General features: G+C 45.2%; 1 protein-coding gene across 5 annotated transcripts in view; it reads left to right on the top strand.

Moving 5' to 3' along the window:
* Positions 1–23,798, top strand: part of LOC138488071 (septin-4-like) — a 470,714-nt gene that overhangs the window by 96,749 nt on the left and 350,167 nt on the right. For 3 of the 5 annotated variants that reach the window (XM_069614798.1, XM_069614799.1, XM_069614797.1), the window contains exon 1: positions 13,140–13,264. The exons of 1 other annotated variant lie outside the window; for it this stretch is intronic. In XM_069614798.1, coding sequence (XP_069470899.1) covers positions 13,208–13,264 — 57 coding nt within the window. In that variant the 5' untranslated portion in view covers positions 13,140–13,207. Of the gene's footprint in view, positions 1–13,139; positions 13,265–23,798 lie in introns of those variants that run through there. One more of the 5 variants, XM_069614801.1, reaches the window with a different exon arrangement.

Below are 23,798 nucleotides of genomic sequence, written 5' to 3'. Positions count from 1 at the left end.
TTCCATCAGCATTCGAAATACTTACTTTGTCTCCGTGTGCCTGATTGATTTAAGTGCCTTACAGCTTTACCTAGACAAATTTACTTTTTGTTACTTTGCTCATTTAAATTGTGTTTTCTCACATTGCGCATTGAAACTGCATTTACTGTGTTTTTGATACGTTGAGCAACGAGCAAGCACTCGTATTCTGATTGTTGTGTGCGAGTTGTGTGCAAGTCACCTAACGGGAACTACAGTTCCCAGAAGCATTTTCTGCATACTTCTAGTAATGTCAGGCTCTTCAGCCCTCGGCCAGAAACCCTGCATCTCCTCGACATCACGCCCTAATCTCTGGTAAGAATGGGCTTTTCTAAAGTAAATGCTCTCTTCGCAAAGCTACAAGAGCTACGGAAAACGGAAGCTATACATGCGCACATATTAGAGATCCTTGACAAACCTGAAATTAAATTGCAATGCACTAAGAAGGACCTTTCCAAAGACACCTGCTCAACGCCCATTAGCGCACAGACCTCTCCTACCAAAGCACACACTACACACTCCGCCACAAAAAAAATCAAGGCGCAAAACACACACGAACTAAATGAGGCAACTCTATCCACCTCCATTTTGAACGACCTAAAAGTATGTCTACTGAACACACGATCTCTTAATAATCATGCTCAATGCATCCACGACTTGATACTGGCAGATAATATAGACATCATGTGCATTACTGAGACATGGCTACAGGACCCAATAGGTCCCACATGTTCTATAGCAGTCCCTATAGGTTACAAAATCCACTACACCAACAGAGACAGCGGGAAAGGGGGTGGGGTTGCTATAATATCAAGTGACTCCATACCTGTGTTCCCCACAACTACAACATGCTCAGGTTGTGAAACATTACACCTTAAATATTGTCCTACAAATAACAACTGTATTAACTTCCTACATGTCTATAGACCACCATCACTCGACTCTGAGTTCAATGACGAACTCATACACCACGCTAACTCACTAATAGGACAGAACAAATCTACAATTATCCTTGGTGATTTGAACCGATGGTGCGGTGACCCCAAAGATAAAGAAGCAATTCATCTTGAAAAAAATCTTCAAAAAATCCAGTTCAATGTATCTAACCACGTCCCTACCATGGCCAATGGGCACCAATTAGACTGGGTTATTTCCAACAACATCGAAACAAACAATGTTATCACTACTCCATGTATATCCAAAGTAGTTTTCAATCTACTGATCCCTCAGTTAGCAAAAAAACCTGCAAACGACGCTAAGAAAGTTCACTCAAGAAACTTTAAAAATATTGAAAGCACTGATTTACAATCCTGCGTTAACAGAATCCTGGCCGATATTAAGGAAACAGACTCCTGTGACACTATCATTAGCAAATATGACCATCATATGCTAAGTTTGATAAACCAAAAAGCACCCAATTGCGAAAAGACAGTCAGGCCCAACTCTAACCACCAAAAATGGTACACACCAGAACTGACCAATCTAAAAAAGGAAAAAAAACCTTAGAGAAGGACAATGGCAAAAAAAACCCTACTGACGACAATAAGATCAGTTGGAAGTCACTAGAAAAATCATATAAGAACTGTATTATTGAAGCCAAAAGGAACTATTTCAACAGTCAAATTGAAACATCAGCGAATTCAGCAAGTAAACTCTTCGATATACTGAAATCTATTGACAAACCCCAGGCCTTGATTCCAAATTTTAATCCCTCACAATCAGAATGTGATAACACTCAGATAGCTTTTGCTAAAAAAATCACTAAAGCAAGAGAACAAATTACATCTGCCCTTCAGACTATGCCACAACCTAACCCCTTAGTCGAATCATCGACGGACACGGGGATTGAGAAATTCCAATTTCAACAAATCTCTATTGACACCATGAAGAAAACACTGGTATATATGAAACCGTCTTCCTGTGCGGAAAACAAGCATCCACCCAAAATTATTCTTGAGCACCCTGACATATTCGGCCCTTTATTTACAAAAATTGTAAATTCATCCTTCAGAGACAAAACAGTGCCAGTCAATATTAAAAAAGTCACCATTACTCCACTGGTAAAGAAACCCAGTTTAGACCTACGCGACCCCAACAATTTGAGGCCCATTACCAACTGCAACTTCACTCTTAAGGTCATGGACAAAATTGCTACAGCTCAACTACAGGAATATGTAGATAAGAATGAGCTACTACATCCACAACAATACGGTTTTAGAGCAGTGCATAGCACAGAGACAGCAATGTTAGATCTACAAACAAAAATGCTGGAAATTATGGATAAGGGCAAAACAGGATTACTAGTACTTTTAGACCTAAGTGCGGTGTTTGATCTGTTAGACCACCAGCTCTTACAACAAGCACTAGCCAAAACTGCAAACTGCTCTAAAGAAGCAATAAGATGGCTCACCTACTTCCTGGAGAATAGAATTTCACGCGTCCATTGGGTAGACAAATTCTCAATCGAACATAACATCTCGTGTGGAGTTCCCCAGGGAGCCAGCTTGTCACCTTTGCTCTTTAATATATACATACGCCTCCTGTGTGAATTACTAGAACAACTTCAAGTATTTTTCACTAACTACGCTGACGATACTCAGCTAGTCATGGAATTGAGCTGTGACTATGTTAAAGACAGTATTAAATTGAACACCCTCTACAAGAATATCGAAGAGTGGATGAACAATAACTGGATGTGCCTCAATAGCAACAAGACCGAGTTAATGGTATTTGGATCTACTCAGGCTCGCGCTAAACTGACATCCGACTACAAGGCATTTCAAATCAAGGAATCTTGCATTGAAGTAGTTGGTAAAGTGAAAACACTTGGCATGACGCTGGAAGCTACACTCAATGCAGATGCTCAAGCCATCTATGTCAGCAAAAACTGCAACTACTACATTCGTCTCCTCAAAGCAATGAGACCCCTTCTCAATGAAAAAAATTGCACCACTATTGCCAGAGCCACCATTCTATCACGTTTGGACTATAGCAACGCTCTCCTTGCTGTCGCCAGCAAGCAAAGCTTACACAAGTACCAACTGATTCAAAATAAGGCGATAAGAGTCATCAAACTAAAATCAAGGAGAGATCACATCAGCGCAGCCAGACGCGACCTACATTGGTTGAAAATGGAAGACCGCGTACAATTCAAGTCCTTGTACCTAACCCATAAATGCCTTTATGGAAAAGCACCTGCCTACCTTAAGACCAAACTTACACCCTACAACCCTACCAGAACATTAGGATCTGAAGCCAAGAGACTGATAACAACTCCAAAATTCAAAAAAGAACTAGGTCTAGGAAGAGCTTTCCCCACTCGTGCGGCAACATTCTGGAACAAACTTCCGACTAGCCTTAGACTGGAATCAAATCTATTTTCCTTCGGTAAAAAACTTAAAACCTTGCTTTTTAAGTAATTCGAGATAAGGCTTTACGACCTCTGATGGACAACCCCTATATGTAATGAATCGTCCTGTATATTGTTTGTCTTCACTATTTGTCTACATCTTCATGTAAGCGCCCCGATGCTTGCGAGCAGTTCGGCGCTCTACAAATAAATAAATAAATAAATAAAATAAAATAAATTACTGGCTGACGAACCCATTGGAGTCTCAGCCAGTGTTTCTTTAGTGTCTCTGGGTTTGTTTGGAACAACAGAACTTAGATGTCTATAATTCTATCCCAGATAATACTAGAGTATTATAAGGACAGTGTCCAGGTGAATGGTCAGGAGACTCCTGCCATTACGGACACTGGGGCCAGCATAACTGTGGTGGACAAATCGTTTTTTCAGGCTGAGGATGTTGCTAAGGCACCCAAACGCCTCACCAAGTTAGCTGAAGGGCCTGTGCAGATGCTTCCCCAATTACCAGTTCTCATCCAGTGTAATGACATGACTGAGAAGATACCTGTCAGCATACAAAGTGAGGTGCCAGGAAGGGTTCTGCTGGGTAACGACTTGAAAACTCTTGGAGTAGTGTCACATACCCCCAGACCTCCTAGTAAAAGGTTACAGGAGCTCACCAGACCTGCAAGGGAGAGAACCATGAGAGGTACTCCCAAGGAGATGATGAAGAAAGAGATCACTCCTGCTTCACTGGAGATGTCAGCTGCTGTCTCTAAGAAACTAGAAGAAAAAGGGAAGCCTAAAACTTCTAAAAAGAACCTCACAGCCAACACTCCAGTGCAGCCAACAAGGACTTCCCCAAGGTTGTCCAAAGTTACACCAGTAACTCCCCCTCCAGCTGAGGCTGAGAGGGAGGTACAACCCTGTGTGGTTGAACTATACTCTGAAGGTAGCTAGTGGAAGGCCAGGAACTCATTGGAGATCTGGATCCTGTTGACCATCCTGAGCTGCAGTCTTTACTGGCAGAAGGTGGCCCCAACAGGGCAGACTTCAGTAAGGGACAGAGGGAATGTCCAACTCTGGAAGGTCTTTGCCACCAGGCAGATGCTCAGGCTGAAGGGCAAGAGCCTGGGAAATATAGGTTACACTGGGAAGACGGCCTCTTCTACAGTGAACCAACAGAGTCTGCACTTGGGGATAACAAACGACTTGTAGTACCCCAAGAGAACAGACCACAGTTCTTGCAGTTAGCCCATGAGATTCCTTTGGCTGGTCACTTGAGTTTCAATAAGACTAAGGAAAGGCTCTCTCTCTACTTTTATTGGCCAAAGATGTGGGCTGAAGTAGATAAATACTGCAGGAGCTGCCACACCTGCCAGACTTCTGGTAAGGTTGGCTCCAAGAATGCGGCACCTTTAGTGCCTCTCCCTGTAGTGGGAGTCCCATTTGAGAGAGTAGGGATTGACATTGTCGGTCCCCTTGATCCTCCAACTTCCTCAGGCAACAGGTTTATACTTGTTGTAGTAGACCATGCTACTAGGTACCCTGAGGCAATTCCTATGAGGACTGTTACAGCTCCGGCTGTGGCTAAGGGCCTTCTTGGTATTTTTACCAGGGTTGGGTTTCCTAAGGAAGTAATCTCTGACAGGGGGTCACATTTTATGTCCCACTACATGAAAGCCATGTGGAAAACCTGCGCAGTTACTACAAGTTCTCAACCGCATACCACCCTCAGACAAATGGGCTGGTTGAAAGGTTCAACAGAACCATGAAGAGCATGATAGGTGCTTTAGAGGACCCCCTTATAAGAAAGTGGGACCTTCTACTGCCATGCCTTCTCTTTGCTTATAGAGAAGTCCCTCTGGAGGGAGTAGGTTATTCTCCCTTTGAACTTCTCTATGGTCATCCGGTCTGAGGTCCATTGGCCCTGATCAAGGAGGGGTTGGAGAGTGCTCCTTCCCCCAAGCCAGTCAGAGTGACTGACTACGTGATAGGTCTCCAGAGGAGAATGTCCCAAATGATGGCAGAAGCAAGTGATAACTTGAAAGCTGGACAAGCATTTGTCAAGCACTGGCATGACCAAAAGGCTAACATGGTTGAGTTTACTCAGGACCAGCTAGTTCTCGTTATGATTCTAACAAGGCAGAGGGCCTTGCAAGACAAATGGATGGGACCCTTCAAAATTGTGGGTAAACTTGGAGAGGTCAACTATATGGTGGACTTGGGCAACCCCAAGGAGGCTCCAACAGTCTTCCACACCAACAGACTAAAAGCGTATGTCTCCAGACCTGATGTAGGAGCTTTGCTTCTAGCATCATCAGAGGAAGAAGAAAAGAGTGAAGCTCTTCCTGATCTCCTCAGAGGCTTACCTTTAGATGAAAAGATTGAAGGAGTAAATCTCTCTTCAAATCTGACACCTGAGCAACAGGAAGAGTGCAAATCTATGTTGAATCAGTTTGCCTCTCTGTTCTCACTTTCACCAGGCTTGACCCCTTGGGGACAGCATGACATACTCACTGGTGACTGTCTGCCAGTCAAAAGCAGAGGATATCAAATGTCAGAGAATGTAAGAACCCACATCAAAGGTGAGGTCAACAAGATGCTTGATCTCGGGGTAATAGAGCCCTCTACTAGTCCATGGTCTAGCCCAGTTGTGTTAGTACCAAAGGCAGGATCTAAAGAACTTAGATTCTGTGTGGATTACAGAGCTCTTAATGCAGTCACCAAGACTGATGCCCACCCTTTGCCAAGGACAGATGAGTTGGTGGATAGACTTGGTGCAGCCAAGTTCCTCAGCACATTTGACTTGATGTCAGGCTATTGGCAAATAGCCCTGACAGACCATGCCAAGGAGAAAACTGCATTTTCTACCCCAGTTGGCTTATACCAGTTTAAGGTTATGCCTTTTGGATTGAAAAATGCACCTGCTACGTTTCAAAGGATGGTAAACCAGGTTCTGAATGGGATGGAGGACTTCTGCATGGCATACTTGGATGACATAGCAGTGTTCAGCAATTCCTGGGAAGAACATGTGGACCACCTGAGATATGTTTTGCAGGCGCTTGGAAAGGCCAATCTGACCATAAAGGCAAGTAAATGCCAGATTGGACAGAGTAAAGTGGTCTACCTTGGGCATGAGGTAGGAGGTGGAGAAATAAGGCCTTTGCCCAGTAAGATTGAAGCTGTGCAAAAATGGACAACACTTACTACTCAGACCCAGGTGAGAGCCTTCTTACGTCTCACTGGGTATTACAGGAAGTTCATTGAGAACTATGGGTCCATAGCTTCTCCACTGAATGTCATCTGCTCTCCTAAATTCCCTAAAAAGGTTAGGTGGAATGAGGAATGCAATCAGCCATTTGAAACCCTGAAAAAGGCTCTTTGCCAAGCCCCAGTACTCAGAGCTCCTGACTATCACCAAACTTTCATTGTGCAAACAGATGCTTCAAATGTAGGAATAGGTGCAGTCCTCAGTCAACTGGATGGGAAAGGTAGGGAGCACCCCATTTGCTTCATCAGTAGAAAACTGAAGGATCCTGAAACAAGGTGGGCAACCATTGAGTATTTTGCTATTGTGTGGGCTCTGAAGAAGTTTAGGCCATACTTGTATGGTTCTACTTTTGTCATTCAGACTGACCACCAACCCTGGAGATGGTTAATGCAAATGAAAGGGGAAAACCCAAAACTATTGAGATGGTCAATCTGCCTGCAAGGGTTTGATTTCACCATTGAGCACAGGTCAGGGTGTCACCACCAAAATGCTGATGGTCTCTCTAGGATGTATGTCATCGACTAGAGGTATGAGATTCATCCAGGAGTGGATTAAATCCTCCTGTCCCTTAGTCTGGGGGGGCGAGTGTTAGGGAGAATTCTCTCTTTAGGCTGAATTTCCTGACCTAGTGAGTCCCCCAGCAGCTTTGCTGGATTTCTGGAGTTTGTTTTTTCTCCTGCCAAGAGTGAGACTCTTTTCTCCCACTCTTGGACATGACTTATGGTGTTCCTTTGACTGTTAATGTGTTTTATGGGCTATGGGGTCCTTTACTCCATAGGGTCTCATCTGTTTTTACTATGTGTGTTACACAGCACCCTCCGTGCAGTAACACAGGTAGTGTCATAATGACACCCCACCATAGACTCCATACCCTGGGACTGACTACTGTCTCCCAGGGCATGAAAAGTCACCATTGGCTTTACTAGTCCCAAATTATTAACAGAAACCAGTAGAAACCATCATATTGTGGACGTACTGGTCGGGGCAATTTGATTGCCCCGGGGTCTGTTAGTCGAGGGGGCACGTCTCTGTCCCCCCTGATCGAGTTTTGGCTGGTGGCAGTGGAAACTACTTTTTATATCCGACCGCGAATATTTTCCTATGGGATTTTCCCATTGTTTGAGGCTACCAACTTTAATTATTTAATTCTCATAGCCTCGAACATACCGCTGGTTTATTTAATTAATATGAATTCGCCGTTTGGTATTTTTTACCAGAACTCGATTCTAAAATGGCGTCTGTGTTTTCTTCTGTGACTCCAACCCAAGTCGAGCCATTTGTTCCACTTTTTGGCGGGCTTCTCCACAGAAGCCTCCAAAAGTGGTGCCACTCTGTCTGGGTACCACAGGGGGTGTGGGAGGGGGTTTAGGCACCCTGGACTGAGTTACCTTGGTAACTCAAGTCGCACTCTTGTGTGATTGGCCCAAGTGGTGAGCTGGCCGGCTCACCACTTAGCATGTTTGATTGACAGCTAGGCTGAGTGAATGGGGGCATGCTGCATAAAAGCAGGGCTTTGGGGACTGGAACTTCAGAAGTCGCCACAGGACTTGAGAATCCGACGATGGAGAAGCTGAGCCAACCTACCACAACGTCACCACCGGTGGAGCCCTGCGGAACCGACTCACCACTTCCCGACGACAGAGAAGATCTCCCGGCTGGAGAGGCTTCTTCCCCTGACTGCTGGGCACAACCAGTTTTACCTTCCTTCTTCGCACCCCAGACCGGTTTGTGGTTGAACTGCCTGTGCCAAGCACCCCGGCGGCCGGATAGCCACTCACCACTGAACCGCGAATCAATGGACCGCTCCTTGTACCTGAGAAACTCCGCGGCTGGTTTCTTCCCTGGCAGTACAACGGACTCCTGTCTTCCTCCACGACGAGATCCTCTCTTCCCCAGGACGAAGCACCGACTTGCATCCGCTGCCAGGAACAACTGCCCCCGCTGGAGTCTTCTCACCACTTTAAGGTACCGTGTCCGCCAGGCCTCCCTTTCTAAAGATTGCTACAAGGTAATAATAACTCCTTAACTTTCTCGACTGGGCTGGCCGCCTTGACCCTCCAACTGGTCCCTTTCTTTGGTCAAACTCCTTTTTGAACCTTTTCAAGACTTTTGTGCACTGCCACCGTGTGACCTTGGACACATTTCGTTTCGATCCCCTTAAAGTGGATACGGCCTACTGACTCTGAATTCACGGTTCTACTTTGCCTTCCTCTCTTGTTATGTTCTTGTAAAAGTGTTGGGATCTGTTTCAATTTGTTCTCTGCTTTTCTCTCCCTTTTTAAAACAAACTATTAGAGTGCCATCTACGTTAAGCGCTCACCGCTGTCTGAAAATAAGTGGGGCTTTACTTAAGACTTGTCTAATATTCTTTTAAGGGAGTGTATATCTTTTAGTGACCGTGTTTTTGAATTGCTTACTATTAGTGCCTGTGTGTTTTTCTAGATGTGGTTTTAAATAAATAATGATATCTCTTTTACACCAAGACCTGGTGAGTGTTTACTTGATCTATTGTGTTCTCTTGACCTATTGTGAATACTCTGTATACTGCCTAACTCTTTTTGAGGGAAGTCTGACTGCTCAGCCACAGCTACCAAGTGAATCTGTGTGGAAGAGACTGCTACCAAGTGGGTTTACTGCCAAACACCTGTAGTCTTAAATCTTTTGCAGTGGTCCCAGAGGGAACTGCACAGGTTTCTGCCTAACACTGACCTATGATGGTTCTTCTGGGTGCGTCCCTGGCATAGCAAGACTCCACCCATTACATATCGAGGCAGCATCTTAGTTAATATATGGTTGAAAACTAAAATAGCCTTTTGTCTGCTGTAATAACATTTGTTGTTTTAGAGATTTTAACTTTTTTTAAGCTTTTGTGATATCACCTTCAGTGATATCATCAGGATAAAGGTTCATATGAGGCCACTTCCTGTGTTCTCGTAAGGTTCCCAATGCGACTTATGCTTCTGGTATTTTGGTCCCTGGAGGTTTGATGCGAGGCAGTGGAGGATATATAGAGTGCATGGTAATATGAAAGAGAGGTGTCTGCAGAAGAGAGGAATGAGAGACCAGAAGAATGAGTTATGTGATGCGGCAGAGACAAGGTGAGTGAGAGCGAAGAGGGGGGAGGTAGGCAGATGTGTCCCTAGAGTGGGGCCTGCAGGTCCCGGGCCCCTCCACTGAAATCCTGTGCCCCCCCCTGTGCAAATCCTGCACAGCACACTCATTGTCTTGACAGCAGGACATCTCACCCTTTCCAAATGGGACAGGTGTCCCGCTGCCAGGACAATGACCCAGGGAGCTCTGGGCAGCAGAGGGGCTCTCATGTTGCTCTGTGTTAGCAGCGCATTTCAATTTGAGCCAGTAGGCACGGATGGGAGTGGGGGGGGCTATTAGCAGTACCTTTAGAATGGGAATGGGAGGGAGTGATTAGAAGTGAGAAGGGTGCAGAATTGTGTATGCTTTATGAAATTACTATGGCTTTAAATCCCAAGGCTACATTAATCTACATGATGCTATTGTGACTTTGCCTGCAGATGGGGAGAATACAACTAAAGCCATACTCTTATTGCTCAACATATTTCTATGACAATGTATATAGTGCAGTGGTCGAAGTGTACGAAAAGAAGTAGTGGCTCTATGTTCTCTGCTAGTCTGCCCCGCTCCCCGCACACCCCATCCCTGCGCCCCCCCAAACAAACACACCTGCTATTTATGGGAATGTGCAGTGCAGTGCAAGCTTCAACGTCTTCCTACAATTTTATTTTAAAACTTAACCATTCCAGAACGGTTTCTTTTTAAAATAAAAGTATAGGAACAGTGAAACTTAAAAATGAAAAGTATGGGAGCACCGCTCCCGACTGCTCCCGCCCACTTCGACCTCTGATATAGTGTTAGTTTACTATGAAAGGATAGTGTATTATATAATGTGGCTTGCTTCCAAGGCATTGCTATACATGAAGTATTATTTAATCACATAAAATGCAAAGCAAAACCTTAACAACAATCTATATCAACTACACCTGGGAAGATGTGCTCAGTTGCTTAAACTGTCCACATCCCGGTTTCACCATTTAACCAAAGGGTGTGACCCTGGGCAAATCATGTATTTACACTCTGTCTTCTCTGCAGATCTGTAAGTGATTCACTTCATAGTTTATATTAATATATCATGCTGTTATTTTTTTTTTAAAAGCCTAATGACTATAGAGTTACTCCATATATAATAATAGTGCAATTTAAGTATTTTGCACCACAAAGTTATTTGCCACTTACTTATGGCAACTTATTCTAAAGTCACTTCCATGGTGCCTCCAAGTATCCAAGATTGATGATGCTTCTTGCAATGTCCATTTCTGTGGAGTCATTTCTGTTGGTGCAGTCCATATGCAAATTAGGAGGTTTGCATGATTTTGCACCAGCGTGCCTGGACAGAGCTCTAATAGATGAGGTTCCGGAATCTGTAATGATTCTAGAGTTTTATTTTGTTTTTGTTTGTTGTGTTAAAATGCCATCTGCCACTAATGTTACCAAAAACGTAGACTGGGGCAGGGGTGGGCGGTTTGGGGGCACAAATGAGACCGTATGGAATTGGGTGCAGTGCATTTGGTGGGGAAAGTAGCAGAACTTTTTTCGTGGCTCGCTCCCCCCCACTCCTGCAATGCTGCATATTGCCCTGCCCCCCTACCTGGCTACTCTCTCTGCAGTGCTGCCTGTGGTCCACCCGCACGGCACACACACAGGGCCGCAATACACAGTGCCTCAATGCTGCCACCGGGGCTGGCTACCGGAACAGCAGATGTAGTGAAGAACGCACTATAAAGATGCACATAGGACAGTGGCACGGGGGGAAGGTCAGCAGCCAGGGTCCAGGGCTTGCTATTGCTACTGCATGCGTGCGCACACATGCGCAGCTAGGTGAAAAGGCAAGCCCTGCCTGAGGGAGTGAGGGGACAGTGAAAAAATACCCCAATTTGAATATCAACAATTGGTCCGGCCCGGTCCTTGATTGTTGAAATTCAAATTGGGATCTTGGCAGTTAGCTCGCCCCTGACAAAGGTTTCCCGGTGGAACCCCTAGCTTTGCTGAGGGAAGCAGGGGGCTCAGTGATCTAATCCCCTGTCCTCCTTTCACCAGCTGCCACTTGCGCATTTGCAAGTCTTTTGCTTAGCCTGTTTCTTTCTTCTGGCCTGTAAGGGACACGCTGCCCTCAAGACATCAGAGTGGCTCCATCTCTGCAGAAGACGCTGCTTTAAAGGGTCATATCTTGTTGCTGGTTGACTGCTATTATAGCGCGCACACTGACACACACTGTGCTCCACTAGTTCACATGCCGTCTGGATATTCTCAGTGCTCTTGCTACATTTGCACTCTAAAATGTCCACACAAGGACACTGCTGACGAAAGTAACCCACAGCCCCAATTGCGATCTGCACAGACCTTCCAGTAAAGCACCCGCAGCCAGATGCACAAAAAGGCATCGTGAACCGTGGGTATTAATGGCACACTTGTGAAAGGCCCCCTACAGCAGATGCGATCGGGACACAATATGGACACTGTATCATTCCAAAGTGCATAAAATGGCAGGTGTCCATTATCAGCCAATGACCACAGGCAACATCTGAACAAATTGTGCATGAAGGCCCAAAACCAGGAGTGAACTTAACTGGTGCTGGGCAACATACCGAATTTTGGAGATATACCGATATATATATATTTTCAATATCAATATAGGATGCGACAATGTCAGTAACATCAAGATATATACATATACACAACAGAATTGCTTGCTGTATAAATGCACGATTTGTACCTCCCGGGGGTGACTTTGAACTACTTTGCCACGTCAATTTGGGAAAAACATGCACATTGCCCTTTTATAGGTGGGCCCCCTTACTTTTGTCTGTGGCCCCTTCTGTGCCCCCCACCCCCTTAAATTTGATTCCTGGAGACGCCACTGGAGGTAGGGAGGGAGACGAGAATGCGGTTAGAGAAGGAACATGAGTGGAGCAGGGAGAACAGAGAAAGAAAAACAAGTGGGTAAAGAGAAGACGAGTAGAAACGAGAGTATAGACTTGCAAGAAAATCCAAGCCTCTCCTAGCTAAATACGAACATGTGTCTTGAAAAAAGCTCCGGGGCGAGGGTCAGATTTTAGTGGTCGCCCTCGGATCTTGCTTGTCTTGCAACAGCTCTGAGGGGAAGCTTGCACTTTAAATGGAAGTAATCGTGTGTATTTAAGGTGCACACATTAAGTGCCTGTGCTCTCTGGTCCTCATCAGGTCCCCTGGGTCGCTCTGGTGACTCACCCCTGCCACCCTGGGTGTAAGTCGTTCTCCCAGGTACCTCCTGAATGACCGCGGGCTGGTGTTTTTTTTTAACGAGACCAGCATCTTTCTCGGCAATTCCACTAGCTTGGAGTAAACTCTGTGTTGTGCACATCCTTCAAACATGCAAATGTGGACCCTCCCTTGCAGGGGTGTGGCCTCGGGGGTGTGGCTGGGGAGAGCAGGTCCGCTGCCAGCTAGGAACTGTGCCAGTGCTAGCTGTCTGCTGGCTGGGACTGAGGCCTCCTCCCATGGATTTCTCCCCGTTGGCATCAGATACCGCTTCCAGCCCAAATGGGGAGCCAGAGGTAGGCACCGGTCGCGTGAAAGAGGCTCCCTCCTCATCTGTGTGCATCCCGCCTTGTATACACAGGAACCCTGTCTGGTTGAGACTAGGGACTGCGTGTGGGTGGGTGAAGGGGGTGTCAATCAATCACACTCAGCAGTTTGTGCTGCCCAAGGTTATTATCTATGCTGCATGGGCAAGGGCCACGCTATTTATACTGGCTGGGCTTATCTAGACTGCTTGGATGCGGTGTCAGGATGTTGATATTCACTGTACAAAGCCTCCATTTGACTATGCTGCATCGGTGTGGCGTAGTGCTGTGTGTAGTGCTGTTTACATGTACTCTATGCAACCTTATTTTGTCTATGCTGCATTGGTGTGGCGTAGTGCGGTTTACATGTACTCTATGCAACCTTAATTTGTCTATGCTGCATCGGTGTGGTGTAGTGCTATTTACATGTACTCTATGCAACCTTATTTTGTCTATGCTGCATCGGGGTGGTGTAGTGCTGTTTACATGTACTCTATGCAAACTTTTTTTGTCTATGCTGCATCGGTGTGGTGTAGTGCTGTTTACATATACTGTATGCAACTTTATTTTGTATATGCTGCATCAGTGTGGTGTAGTGCTGTTTACATGTACTCTATGCAACCTTATTTTGTCTATTCTGCATCGGTGTGGTGTAGTGCTATTTACATGTACTCTATGCAACCTTATTTTGTCTATGCTGCATCGATGTGGTGTAGTGCTGTTTACATGTACTCTATGCAACCTTATTTTGTCTATGCTTCATCGGTGTGGCGTAGTGCTGTTTACATGTACTCTATGCAACCTTGTTTTGTCTAAGCTGCATCAGTGTGGTGTAGTGCTGTTTACATGTACTCTATGCAAACTTATTTTATCTATTCTGCATCAGTGTGGTGTAGTGCTGCTTATATGTACTCTATGCAACCTTGTTTTGTGTATGCTACATCGGTGTGGTGTAGTGCTGTTTGCATGTACTCTATGCAACCTTATTTTGTCTAAGCTGCATCGGTGTGGTGTAGTGCTGTTTACATGTACTCTATGCAACCTTATTTTATCTATGCTGCATCAGTGTGGTGTAGTGCTATGTAGTGTAGTATATGTACTCTATGCAACCTTATTTTGTCTAGGCTGCATCGGTGTCGTCTCATTGTCCCCAGCCTCCATTTCTTTAGTGTCCATGCATGGTTTAATGCAAGCTGTGTTTAATGGGTCAGTGTCTAGAGGGTGCAAAGATGCGGATTATATGCTGTACTGCAAACAGCCACACTTTTCCAAGGCTGCATAGACGAGGGCCAATCTATGTACATTCCCTTTCTTTGCCTAGACTTAATGGGTGGTAGCAAGCTATTCATACTGTCGCAATTTGACTTGTGGATCTAGGCGCGGAAGAGGGGCTGCCTCCATGTGTCTTTGTTGCATGAGCTAGGCCATGCTCTGCAGTCTCTACTGCCTCAGTATGTGTAGTGTGCATGGGTAGAGATCATGCTGTGTAATGTATATGACATCGGTTTAGCTAGGCTGGGTGCCAGGGTCGTGCGATGTATACTACCTCTCTATGCCTAGCCTGCATGGGATACCGGGTTGCTATGTCTAGGCTTCGTGGCACAGGCATGATGTATATACTGCCACGATTTATCTAGGCTGCGTGACAGAGATCGTGCCTCACCTTGTATAGGCTCCGTGAGTGGGAATCATGCTGTGCATAATGTCTCACTTTCTCCAGGTTGCATGGTGGGGGCCATGCTATGTATCCCTCCTCTCTTTGTCTAGGCTGCATGAGTGGGAATCATGCTGTGCATAATGCCTCAGTTTCTCCATGTTGCATGGTGGTGGCCATGCGATGTATCCCTCTTCTCTTTGTCTAGGCTGCATGAGTGGGAATCATGCTGTGCATAATGCCTCAGTTTCTCCAGGTTGCATGGTGGGGGCCATGCTATGTATCCCTCCTCTCTTTGTCTAGGCTGCATGAGTGGGAATCATGCTGTGCATAATGCCTCAGTTTCTCAGGGTTGCATGGTGGGGGCCATGCTATGTATCCCTCCTCTCTTTGTCTAGGCTGCATGAGTGGGAATCATGCTTTGCACAAGGCCACACTTTGTCCAGGTTGCATGGTGTGGGCCATGCTATGTATACCTCTTCTCTTTGTCTAGGCTGCATGTGTGGGAATCATGCTGTGCATAATGCCTCAGTTTCTCCAGGTTGCATGGTGGGGGCCATGCTATGTATCCCTCCTCTTTTTGTCTAGGATGCATGAGTGGGAATCATGCTGTGCATAATGCCTCAGTTTCTCCATGTTGCATGGTGGGGGCCATGCTATGTATCCCTCCTCTCTATGTCTAGGCTGCATGAGTGGGAATCATGCTGTGCATAATGCCTCAGTTTCTCCATGTTGCATGGTGGGGGCTATGCTATATATCCCTCCTCCCTTTGTCTAGGCTGCATGAGTGGAAATCACACTGTGCATAATGCCTCGGTTTCTCCATGTTGCATGGTGGGGGCCATGCTATGTATACCCCCTTTCTTTTTCTAGGCTGCATAAGTGGGAATCATACTGTGCATAATGCCACACTTTTTCCAGGTTCCATGGCGGGGGCCATGCTATGTATACCTCCTCTCTTTGTCTAGGCTGCATGAGTGGGAATCATGCTGTGCATAATGCCTCAGTTTCTCCATGTTGCATGGTGGGGGCCATGCTATGCATCCCTCTTCTCTTTGTCTAGGCTGCATGAGTGGGAATAATGCTGTGCATAATGCCTCATTTTCTCCATCTTGCATGGTGGGGGCCATGCTATGTATTCCTCCTCTCTTTGTCTAGGCTGCATGAGTGGGAATCATGCTGTGCATAATGCCTCACTTTCTCCAGGTTGCATGGTGGGGGCCATGCTATGTATACCACCTCTCGTTGTCTAGGCTGCATGAGTGGGAATCATGCTGTGCATAATGCCTTACTTTCACCAGGTTGCATGGCGGGGGCCATGCTATGTATCCCTCCTCTCTTTGTCTAGGCTGCATGAGTGGGAATCATGCTGTGCATAATGCCTCAGTTTCTCCAGGTTGCATGGTGGGGTCTATGCTATGTGTCCCTCCTCTCTTTGTCTAGGCTGCATGAGTGGGAATCATGCTGTGCATAAGGCCACACTTTGTCCAGGTTGCATGGTGGGGGCCATGCTATGTATACCTCTTCTCTTTGTCTAGGCTGCATGAGTGGAAATTATGCTGTGCATAATGCCTCAGTTTCTCCGTGTTGCAAGGTGGGGGCCATGCTATGTATACCCCCTTTCTTTTTCTAGGCTGCATGAGTGGGAATCATGCTGTGCATAATGCCTCAGTTCTCCATGTTGCATGGTGGGGGCCATGCTATGCATCCCTCCTCTCTTTGTTTAGGCTGCATGAGTGGGAATCATGCTGTGCATAATGCCTCAGTTTCTCCATGTTGCATGGTGGGGGCCATGCTATGCATCCCTCCTCTCTTTGTTTAGGCTGCATGAGTGGGAATCATGCTGTGCATAATGCCTCACTTTCTCCAGGTTGCATGGTGTGGGCCATGCTATGTATCCCTACTCTCTTTGTCTAGGCTGCATGAGTGGGAATCATGCTGTGCATAATGTCTCACTTTCTCCAAGTTTGCATGGTGGGGGCCATGCTATGTATCCCTCCTCTCTTTGTCTAGGCTGCATGAGTGGGAATCATGCTGTACATAATGCCACAGTTTCTCCGGTTTCCATGGTGGGGGCCATGCTATGTATACCTCTTCTCTTTGTCTAGGCTGCATGGTTCTCTCCATCTCCCTGCCCCCCATCTAAGAGCAGAAGAGTTATACAGTGAGTTCCTCTTAATTCCTCTGCCAGTCTCTTGCTGCTCCTATGCAGAATCCCCGTTGGCTTCCCGTGGAAACATCCATCCAGATCCAGCCTGGCAGCCTCTCCCCCGCCCCCCACCGCTCACTCACAACTTCTGCTCTGAACACAAAGAACAGAGACTTAGCAATGGCTACATAGTATGTGAGCGTCCTTGGGTTCAGCGTGGGCCCCCGAATCCGGCCCGGGCCCTGGGAAAAAGGCGGGGTTGGACATTTTCTCTCTCTTTGTTATGTTGTCTTTCTCCGTCGATTCCAGTGCCCGAGCCTTCCTTTCTCTGTAGTATTCTTTGCCCCCTTAGTCCTTTCTCACCCCCAATTCCTTTTATTTCAATAATCTTTTATTGACGCGTCTTATTGGTTTACAATTATTTCCAACCACAGTGTAACCAGAGTTTTACTCTGGGGTGTGCCTGCATCGTATACAAGTGGGCAAAGGGAGATATTTCTTTTTGCGTTTCCCCCCACACTACATAAAGGTCAAGTCGAGGATACACGCAGGTGGCCGGCTCAACCCACTTTTTTCAGAGGTCGGACGCCTGCCCCCCATATATTTTAGAGGCCGTCTTTTTTTCAATTCGTGAATTTACACCGACCTCGCGGTCACCAGGTTCGCAGTAGGCAAGGGCACCATATAACCTGATGAAAAGTGACATACAACTAAAGGTGAAATTCCATTACTGGACTGCATGTTGCAAGGAACACATTGGTATTGGTTCTTGGAGTTTAAGACATGCACACCTTTTAACGTTTGAAAACACTTTTGGAAGAAAATATCCTACCGTTGATTTTAGGAAAGGCAAATGCCATTCGTCCTGTGCAATTTGTATGGTTATGCAAAGCCAATTGAATGAACTTTGCATATTTCACCTTGATATGCTAATTTCTGGTGGTGTCACATCCGATTGCGTATGTTAATGAAGCCCCACACTTTTCTTTTCCACTTGACCCCTGATAAAATTGAAATCTTGTATAGTCTATATTCATAGAATTATAAATACAGTATTTTTCTCTTGCCCAACTACCTTGAATGCTACTTATTTCTAGTGCTGGGAAGGAAGAAAGGCAGAAAGAGCCTTGCCAGAAATCACATACCTACATAGGTAAATGTGTTCTCTTCTGCCGCACAGCAGTGATATGCATGCGACAAACCTGCTAAGCGTGAACATTGTAAAGCTGGCAATGCAGGCTAAACAATGCCCACTTTCCTCAACCAACTACGTCAGTCACACTCTGTCTCATAAAAATAGACTGAATCAGACCCCTTAAATCAAGATATGTAAATCCTGGGAGGTTACCACATGCCATTTTGAATTCTTGGAAGTTTATAAATATAGATCTACAAGTACCAGACTGCTATGTGATGTCTGACCAAAAGCCAAGATTTTATTATTATGCCTCACCAGACAAGGGACCACAGAAGTTCCTACAGCACCTGCCACATGAGCTGCAAAACTACCAAGGCCTAAACATTCTCCAGAAGAGCTTGTGTGATAAGTTCACATGCTTACAGTCATTTTTGATATAGGTATGCAGATTGCCGTTCTTCATTATGCAGATAACTCTTCTAGTTTCGCAAAAAGATTAAACATGCTTTTTTCAAAACAGAAGGTTGATGGCTGGAAGACTATGAATTAATCTTAAGCACTGGCAATTGCTCAGAGAATCCCTCCAGACCATCATTTTACAGCCTGACATGCCACTATGGAAGGGGAAAGACATATGCAAATTAGCCTTAGTCCCACCCAGGGGAGTTGCTAGGTCTGGAAAAGACCCAGGGCTAAGCTGATGTCGGAATTGTCGGGACTGGGGGCTGGCTAGTCTTTTGGCTGTAGCTCCTGAGATTCTATCCGGGGCTACAACCAAAAGACCAGGGGCTTTAGCCCCCTTAGCCCCCCCCTAGCAATGCCCCTGGTCCCACCCCAAAAGTGACAGTCTATCCGGAACTGCTAGGCCACATCCCTTCTGCACAAAACCACAAGCAACTCTGTTTGTTTGTCCAGAGCAGTTCCCAATGGTTAAGATCAATTACTAACCCTGCAGCTATCGCCCTTCAGTTTTGCCTTTTTCACTCCGAGTGGGACGACTATGCCCAGACCTGGGCCCCAATTCGGCTGTGCTTAGAGCCCCAAGCTACAGCTTGTTGAAATTCCCAATAAGACTGAGACATGCCTGGGTTTCTAGTGGTCTCAGGAGATATATACTTCAGCGGTGGGGAGACCAAGGCTGTATCCTTAGTGCCAGAGCCCAGCCCTCTGTTACCAGGAAGAACCACTAGGAGAAAACCAACCCCTGAATCAGTGTTTAACATTTACATTTGCATTGATTTTTCCCATTTATAAGCAAACCCCCCGCGGGTCCAAATGCAGAGCCGGAGTGGAAGATCAATGCATGCCCAGCGTGCAAGCTCCAGAATCGACCCTGACCCAAGGCTGCACAGAAATGTTACGGCACACACCAAGATCACACTTGGCAAACACCTCTACTCTGAGCAGCGACACTGATTTAAAGAAAAGGAACAGGGATGGGGGAAGCCACCGTTCTGGGTCGGATTTTGTGCTCTTTGTCCACGTAGCATTTCTCAATGTATATGATTATTCTACGTTTTGATAATGTGCTTTGCTCAGTAACACAGTCACAGTTATCTGTGCAAATGCGTCATTTTACCAGCAAGGCGTACCGATAAGGGGTGTATCGGCCACTTTTACTCCCTAAAATAGGCAAATACTACCAAAAAATCAAAATAGGGAGTACAAATACTCCCACTGAGAAAATAAGAAACAGACATGTAGACCCTTGCGCCCTTGCTTTCTCCCTCACAGCTCTATGGATGTGTTTGGACTAGTGGTGCATGTAGTACCACAGGAAGAAGCCCCTATTATTACTGCCTTATCGGAAGAAGTAAACAAGTATCTTTTAATGTGCAGGAATAACTAGGTGCAAAGAAATAATTATTACAAAACCATTTCAGTTTTCTAGTTAAAACATTTTTACTCTCTTATAAAATACTCCCATTGGGAATTGCACTAACATTTTTACTCCCAAAAAATCATTTTACCCCCAACTTTGAAAATTGGTAGTACAATACGCCCACTTCCAAATCTCATCTGGAGCAGTGTTGCCAGCTTGGGAATAGCAGCATCCCCTGCAGCATGAACATGCCAGCAGGGATTCCAGTGCAATGTTCTCCACGTGAACCTCACATGCTGCTGCAGATCAGAATGTGCAGATGGGGGGGGGGGACATGACATGTCAATTTCCAGGCTTTCTCACCCCATTCTGAACCAACCATAACTAGACTTCTAGTACTGAGCCCTAAATGACATTGTATAATCAATGTTTTGGCCAATGAATAGGTTAGGAATTTAGTGTTAGATGAGCAGTTAATCAAATGTTTATTGAATGGTAGATGATTGTAATGCTGACCGTGGGATCCTTTGTGTTATAATTAGATTGAATCGACATTGGAAACCAAAAGTATGATTTTGATCAGCAATCAAATATTGTAAAGTGGGGAAAATTGCTATGAATAATATTGGCCAGTTGTTTGATGTGATGGTCTTCTTATATGGCAGTTTGCAGTAATGTACTCATGTTATGACTATGACAATTGGATTTTATGGGGGGAAAATTGACATTTCTGAAAGAGATCAGTCTTTGATGTCATGTTTGAATCAACATGTTTCATTGACCAGCAGTGCCTGTGGTTCATTCCACCGGTTACCAAAGTATTGCCACAGTTGTACCTAAGTCTCTGGATCTCTTGCAGCCTCAAAACCTCACAATTATTCTGCTGCTTCTTTTGGTCGCTTGCAATTCTTGGTTCCCTCAGGTCTCTACCCTGCGCTTGTTCTGCTATGCCCTGCCCACCTTTCTTGTCTCTTTATGTCTCGCACATCTCACTTATTTTCCCTTTGTGTCTGTCTCTCCTTCTGCATCTATTGTGTGCATTTCTCTCTCTCTGGTCTCTCCTTTCTCTCTTGTTCTGCTACCTTGCTGTCATTTTCTGTCTTTGTGACTTTTCCCATTCCTCCTCCACTCCTTGTCGGCCTCTCTTTCTTCTCTGCTTGCACCTGCTGCTGGTGACTATTATCTGAAACCCCTGCAAGGCACTCCCAGGTTTCCTGTCTTTTTAGTCTTCCTCTTTCTTGGCTGCTGACCCCATTTTCCTGCCTACCTGCACTCTCTAAGGACGACGCTCTCACACTCTCCTTCTCTTGCCTGATATTGAATCTATACCCCACCCCTTGTTTGTTCATTAGGGGACATAAGAGGCCAATAGAAGGCCTGACCTATTATATTATTAGATACACGCATGTGGAGAAAAAAGACTGTAGGTACATTCAATGAAAACACAAACATATATGTATTCACGATTAAATTGCCCTCTTTTCATCATAGGTCTCAAGCACTCACGCCATCTTCTGACCCTCCTCAACACCCATCCACATGTCTGATCTCCATGGGTTGTTCCTCCCGGCGCCTGGCCTGCCCTGCTAAGCTAAGCCTTATCATGGCCAAATGCGTGCAAACATTCTAACCCTGTGATCTCCAAAACTCTGGACTTCGGTCCTTCAAGGGCTTTCCCACTTCCATCGTGTTGCAGGGACGTCATTACACCAAAATGCCTGGGGTAGCGGAAGTGACATCACACAACCCTTGACCTCTGATGACATCACAGGAAGTGATGTCATTTGAACCCCACCCTTAAGTTACATCATGGGAAGTGATGGAACACAACCGTTCACCCCTTGACAAAACAGGAAGTGGCATTACATAGCATTGTTCCTAAGTACACAACAATAAATATGGTTACGATATCACTGTAATGTGATATACATTTCATACAAGAATGAATCACCATTTGTATCGTTAATATCAGTGTGTATAGGCAAATATTACCAAATTACTGTGAATGCTAGCAGACGTCCAAGGCCAAATGAGAATGATGTGTTATTATATAGCACTTACGCTTAAGCGCTTTATATAAAACAAATATAAATACAAAATCACCCAACCTGTGTTGGTACTCATTTATAGACCTCAAAAGGATGAAAGGCTGAGTTGACCTTGCCGGGATTTGAACCTGCAACCTGCAGATCACAAACAAAATAGCAGCAGCGAGCGCTCAACCCACTGAGCTATCGTACCAGCTAGATATCTTACCGGCTATAGTAAAATGAGCAATTACATGTCTGAATGTTGTCAAAGTCTGAAAGCAAATTACACTCTGTAGTGTATACGAATAGACTTGTAACTGGGATTTAACAGCAGGCCAGTTCATCTGCAAGTCTGGTGCAAAGTTGGCCACATGTCAAGCCTGCGTGGATCTACTTTTCAGGCTTCAGAGGATGGCAAAATACATACCATTGCGAGGGATCATAATTGTGTGTTAAATAATTTAGAGTAGCACAGGGAAAGCAGCGCACTCACACGGCATCCCATACTCTGGGCACTTGTTACCTCATACATGCAAACAAACATCCCGAACAGCATGCCAGGCAGATAGGAAAGATAGACACATTACTACAAAGCATTAATTGTGGTACAATGTAAACAAGGGCCACTTGGTGTGCAATCGTCAAACATGTCTACACTGTGCACAAGCTATTAGGCACAAGGAGTTTGTCAAGTGACCGAGTACACCGAGATGGAATGTCTTGTGATGATCGTTACAGAGACAATGGCAGAAAAAAACATGCTATAACTGCAACTTGCGAAGAGCAAAATACATAGAGTTTTTGTCTGCATTGTGAATTTAAGGTGTTTAATAAGAGACTAAATCCGTGACTCACCCCCTGAAGTGTGCCTAAAATAAACCTTGTGTTATTTTTATTAAGTGCGTATGGTTAATGAACCTTTCACTCTACAGATAAAATCATTAATAAAATAACATGTTAAAATACATATAAAACATATAAAATATAACTTCCAAACAATTCATCTTGTACAACATAGGACTCCCATATCAGAAAAACACAACAACATGACCATTCAGTCACATAATCTGGTTTTCACATTATTCCAAATATGGTACGTCCCAGCAGTTAGAACAAGGGGTTCAGCCCCATACAATAGGCTCCAGAATTGATCAGATTTTGAATTCCTGTATTTAACAAAACCCTTGTCATACATATATTTCAGTCTAGAGCATCGGGTCAGGATGTGTCGTGTGGTCTCAATAACTTCTTCATAAAGCCTACAAATTCTCATCTCACAGGGCATTCCCACCGAAGCCCCGGTATGGGCCAGAACCGGCAGAAGAGTGAAGGATTTTCGCGTCCAGCCATTGCAGCCATCCCACTGATCTCTCGGGGAGTACCTCCAGGGCATACATTATGCCTGGTATAATCGGTTGCTTGTAAATATTTAGCTTTGCCTCAATAGACCCTGCTCAGCCTATTAACAATACTCCTAAGAGCAAGCCATTTAGACCTAGCTAGAAGCAATCTCACCCATATGGGACTGATCTTTCGAAGCCTTAACTGTCAAACATAGGTACTTGTATTCAGCTACTTGTCCCAGGGGCTGGCCATCCATTTTCCAAACAAAAGTCGGGACATCATAAGCGCGACTCTGATAGTCATAGTTTTGGTCTTTGTGACATTAACCTTAAGGCCATTATCCCTCACATAGACAATTAGTGCGTCCAAAGAACACTGTAGCCCCATA

This window comes from Ambystoma mexicanum, chromosome 9 (genome assembly GCF_040938575.1).
Source record: "Ambystoma mexicanum isolate Mex_15411 chromosome 9, UKY_AmexF1_1, whole genome shotgun sequence".
In the NCBI taxonomy this organism is placed as follows: domain Eukaryota; kingdom Metazoa; phylum Chordata; class Amphibia; order Caudata; family Ambystomatidae; genus Ambystoma; species Ambystoma mexicanum.
This window is presented reverse-complemented; position numbering and strand designations above follow the sequence as displayed.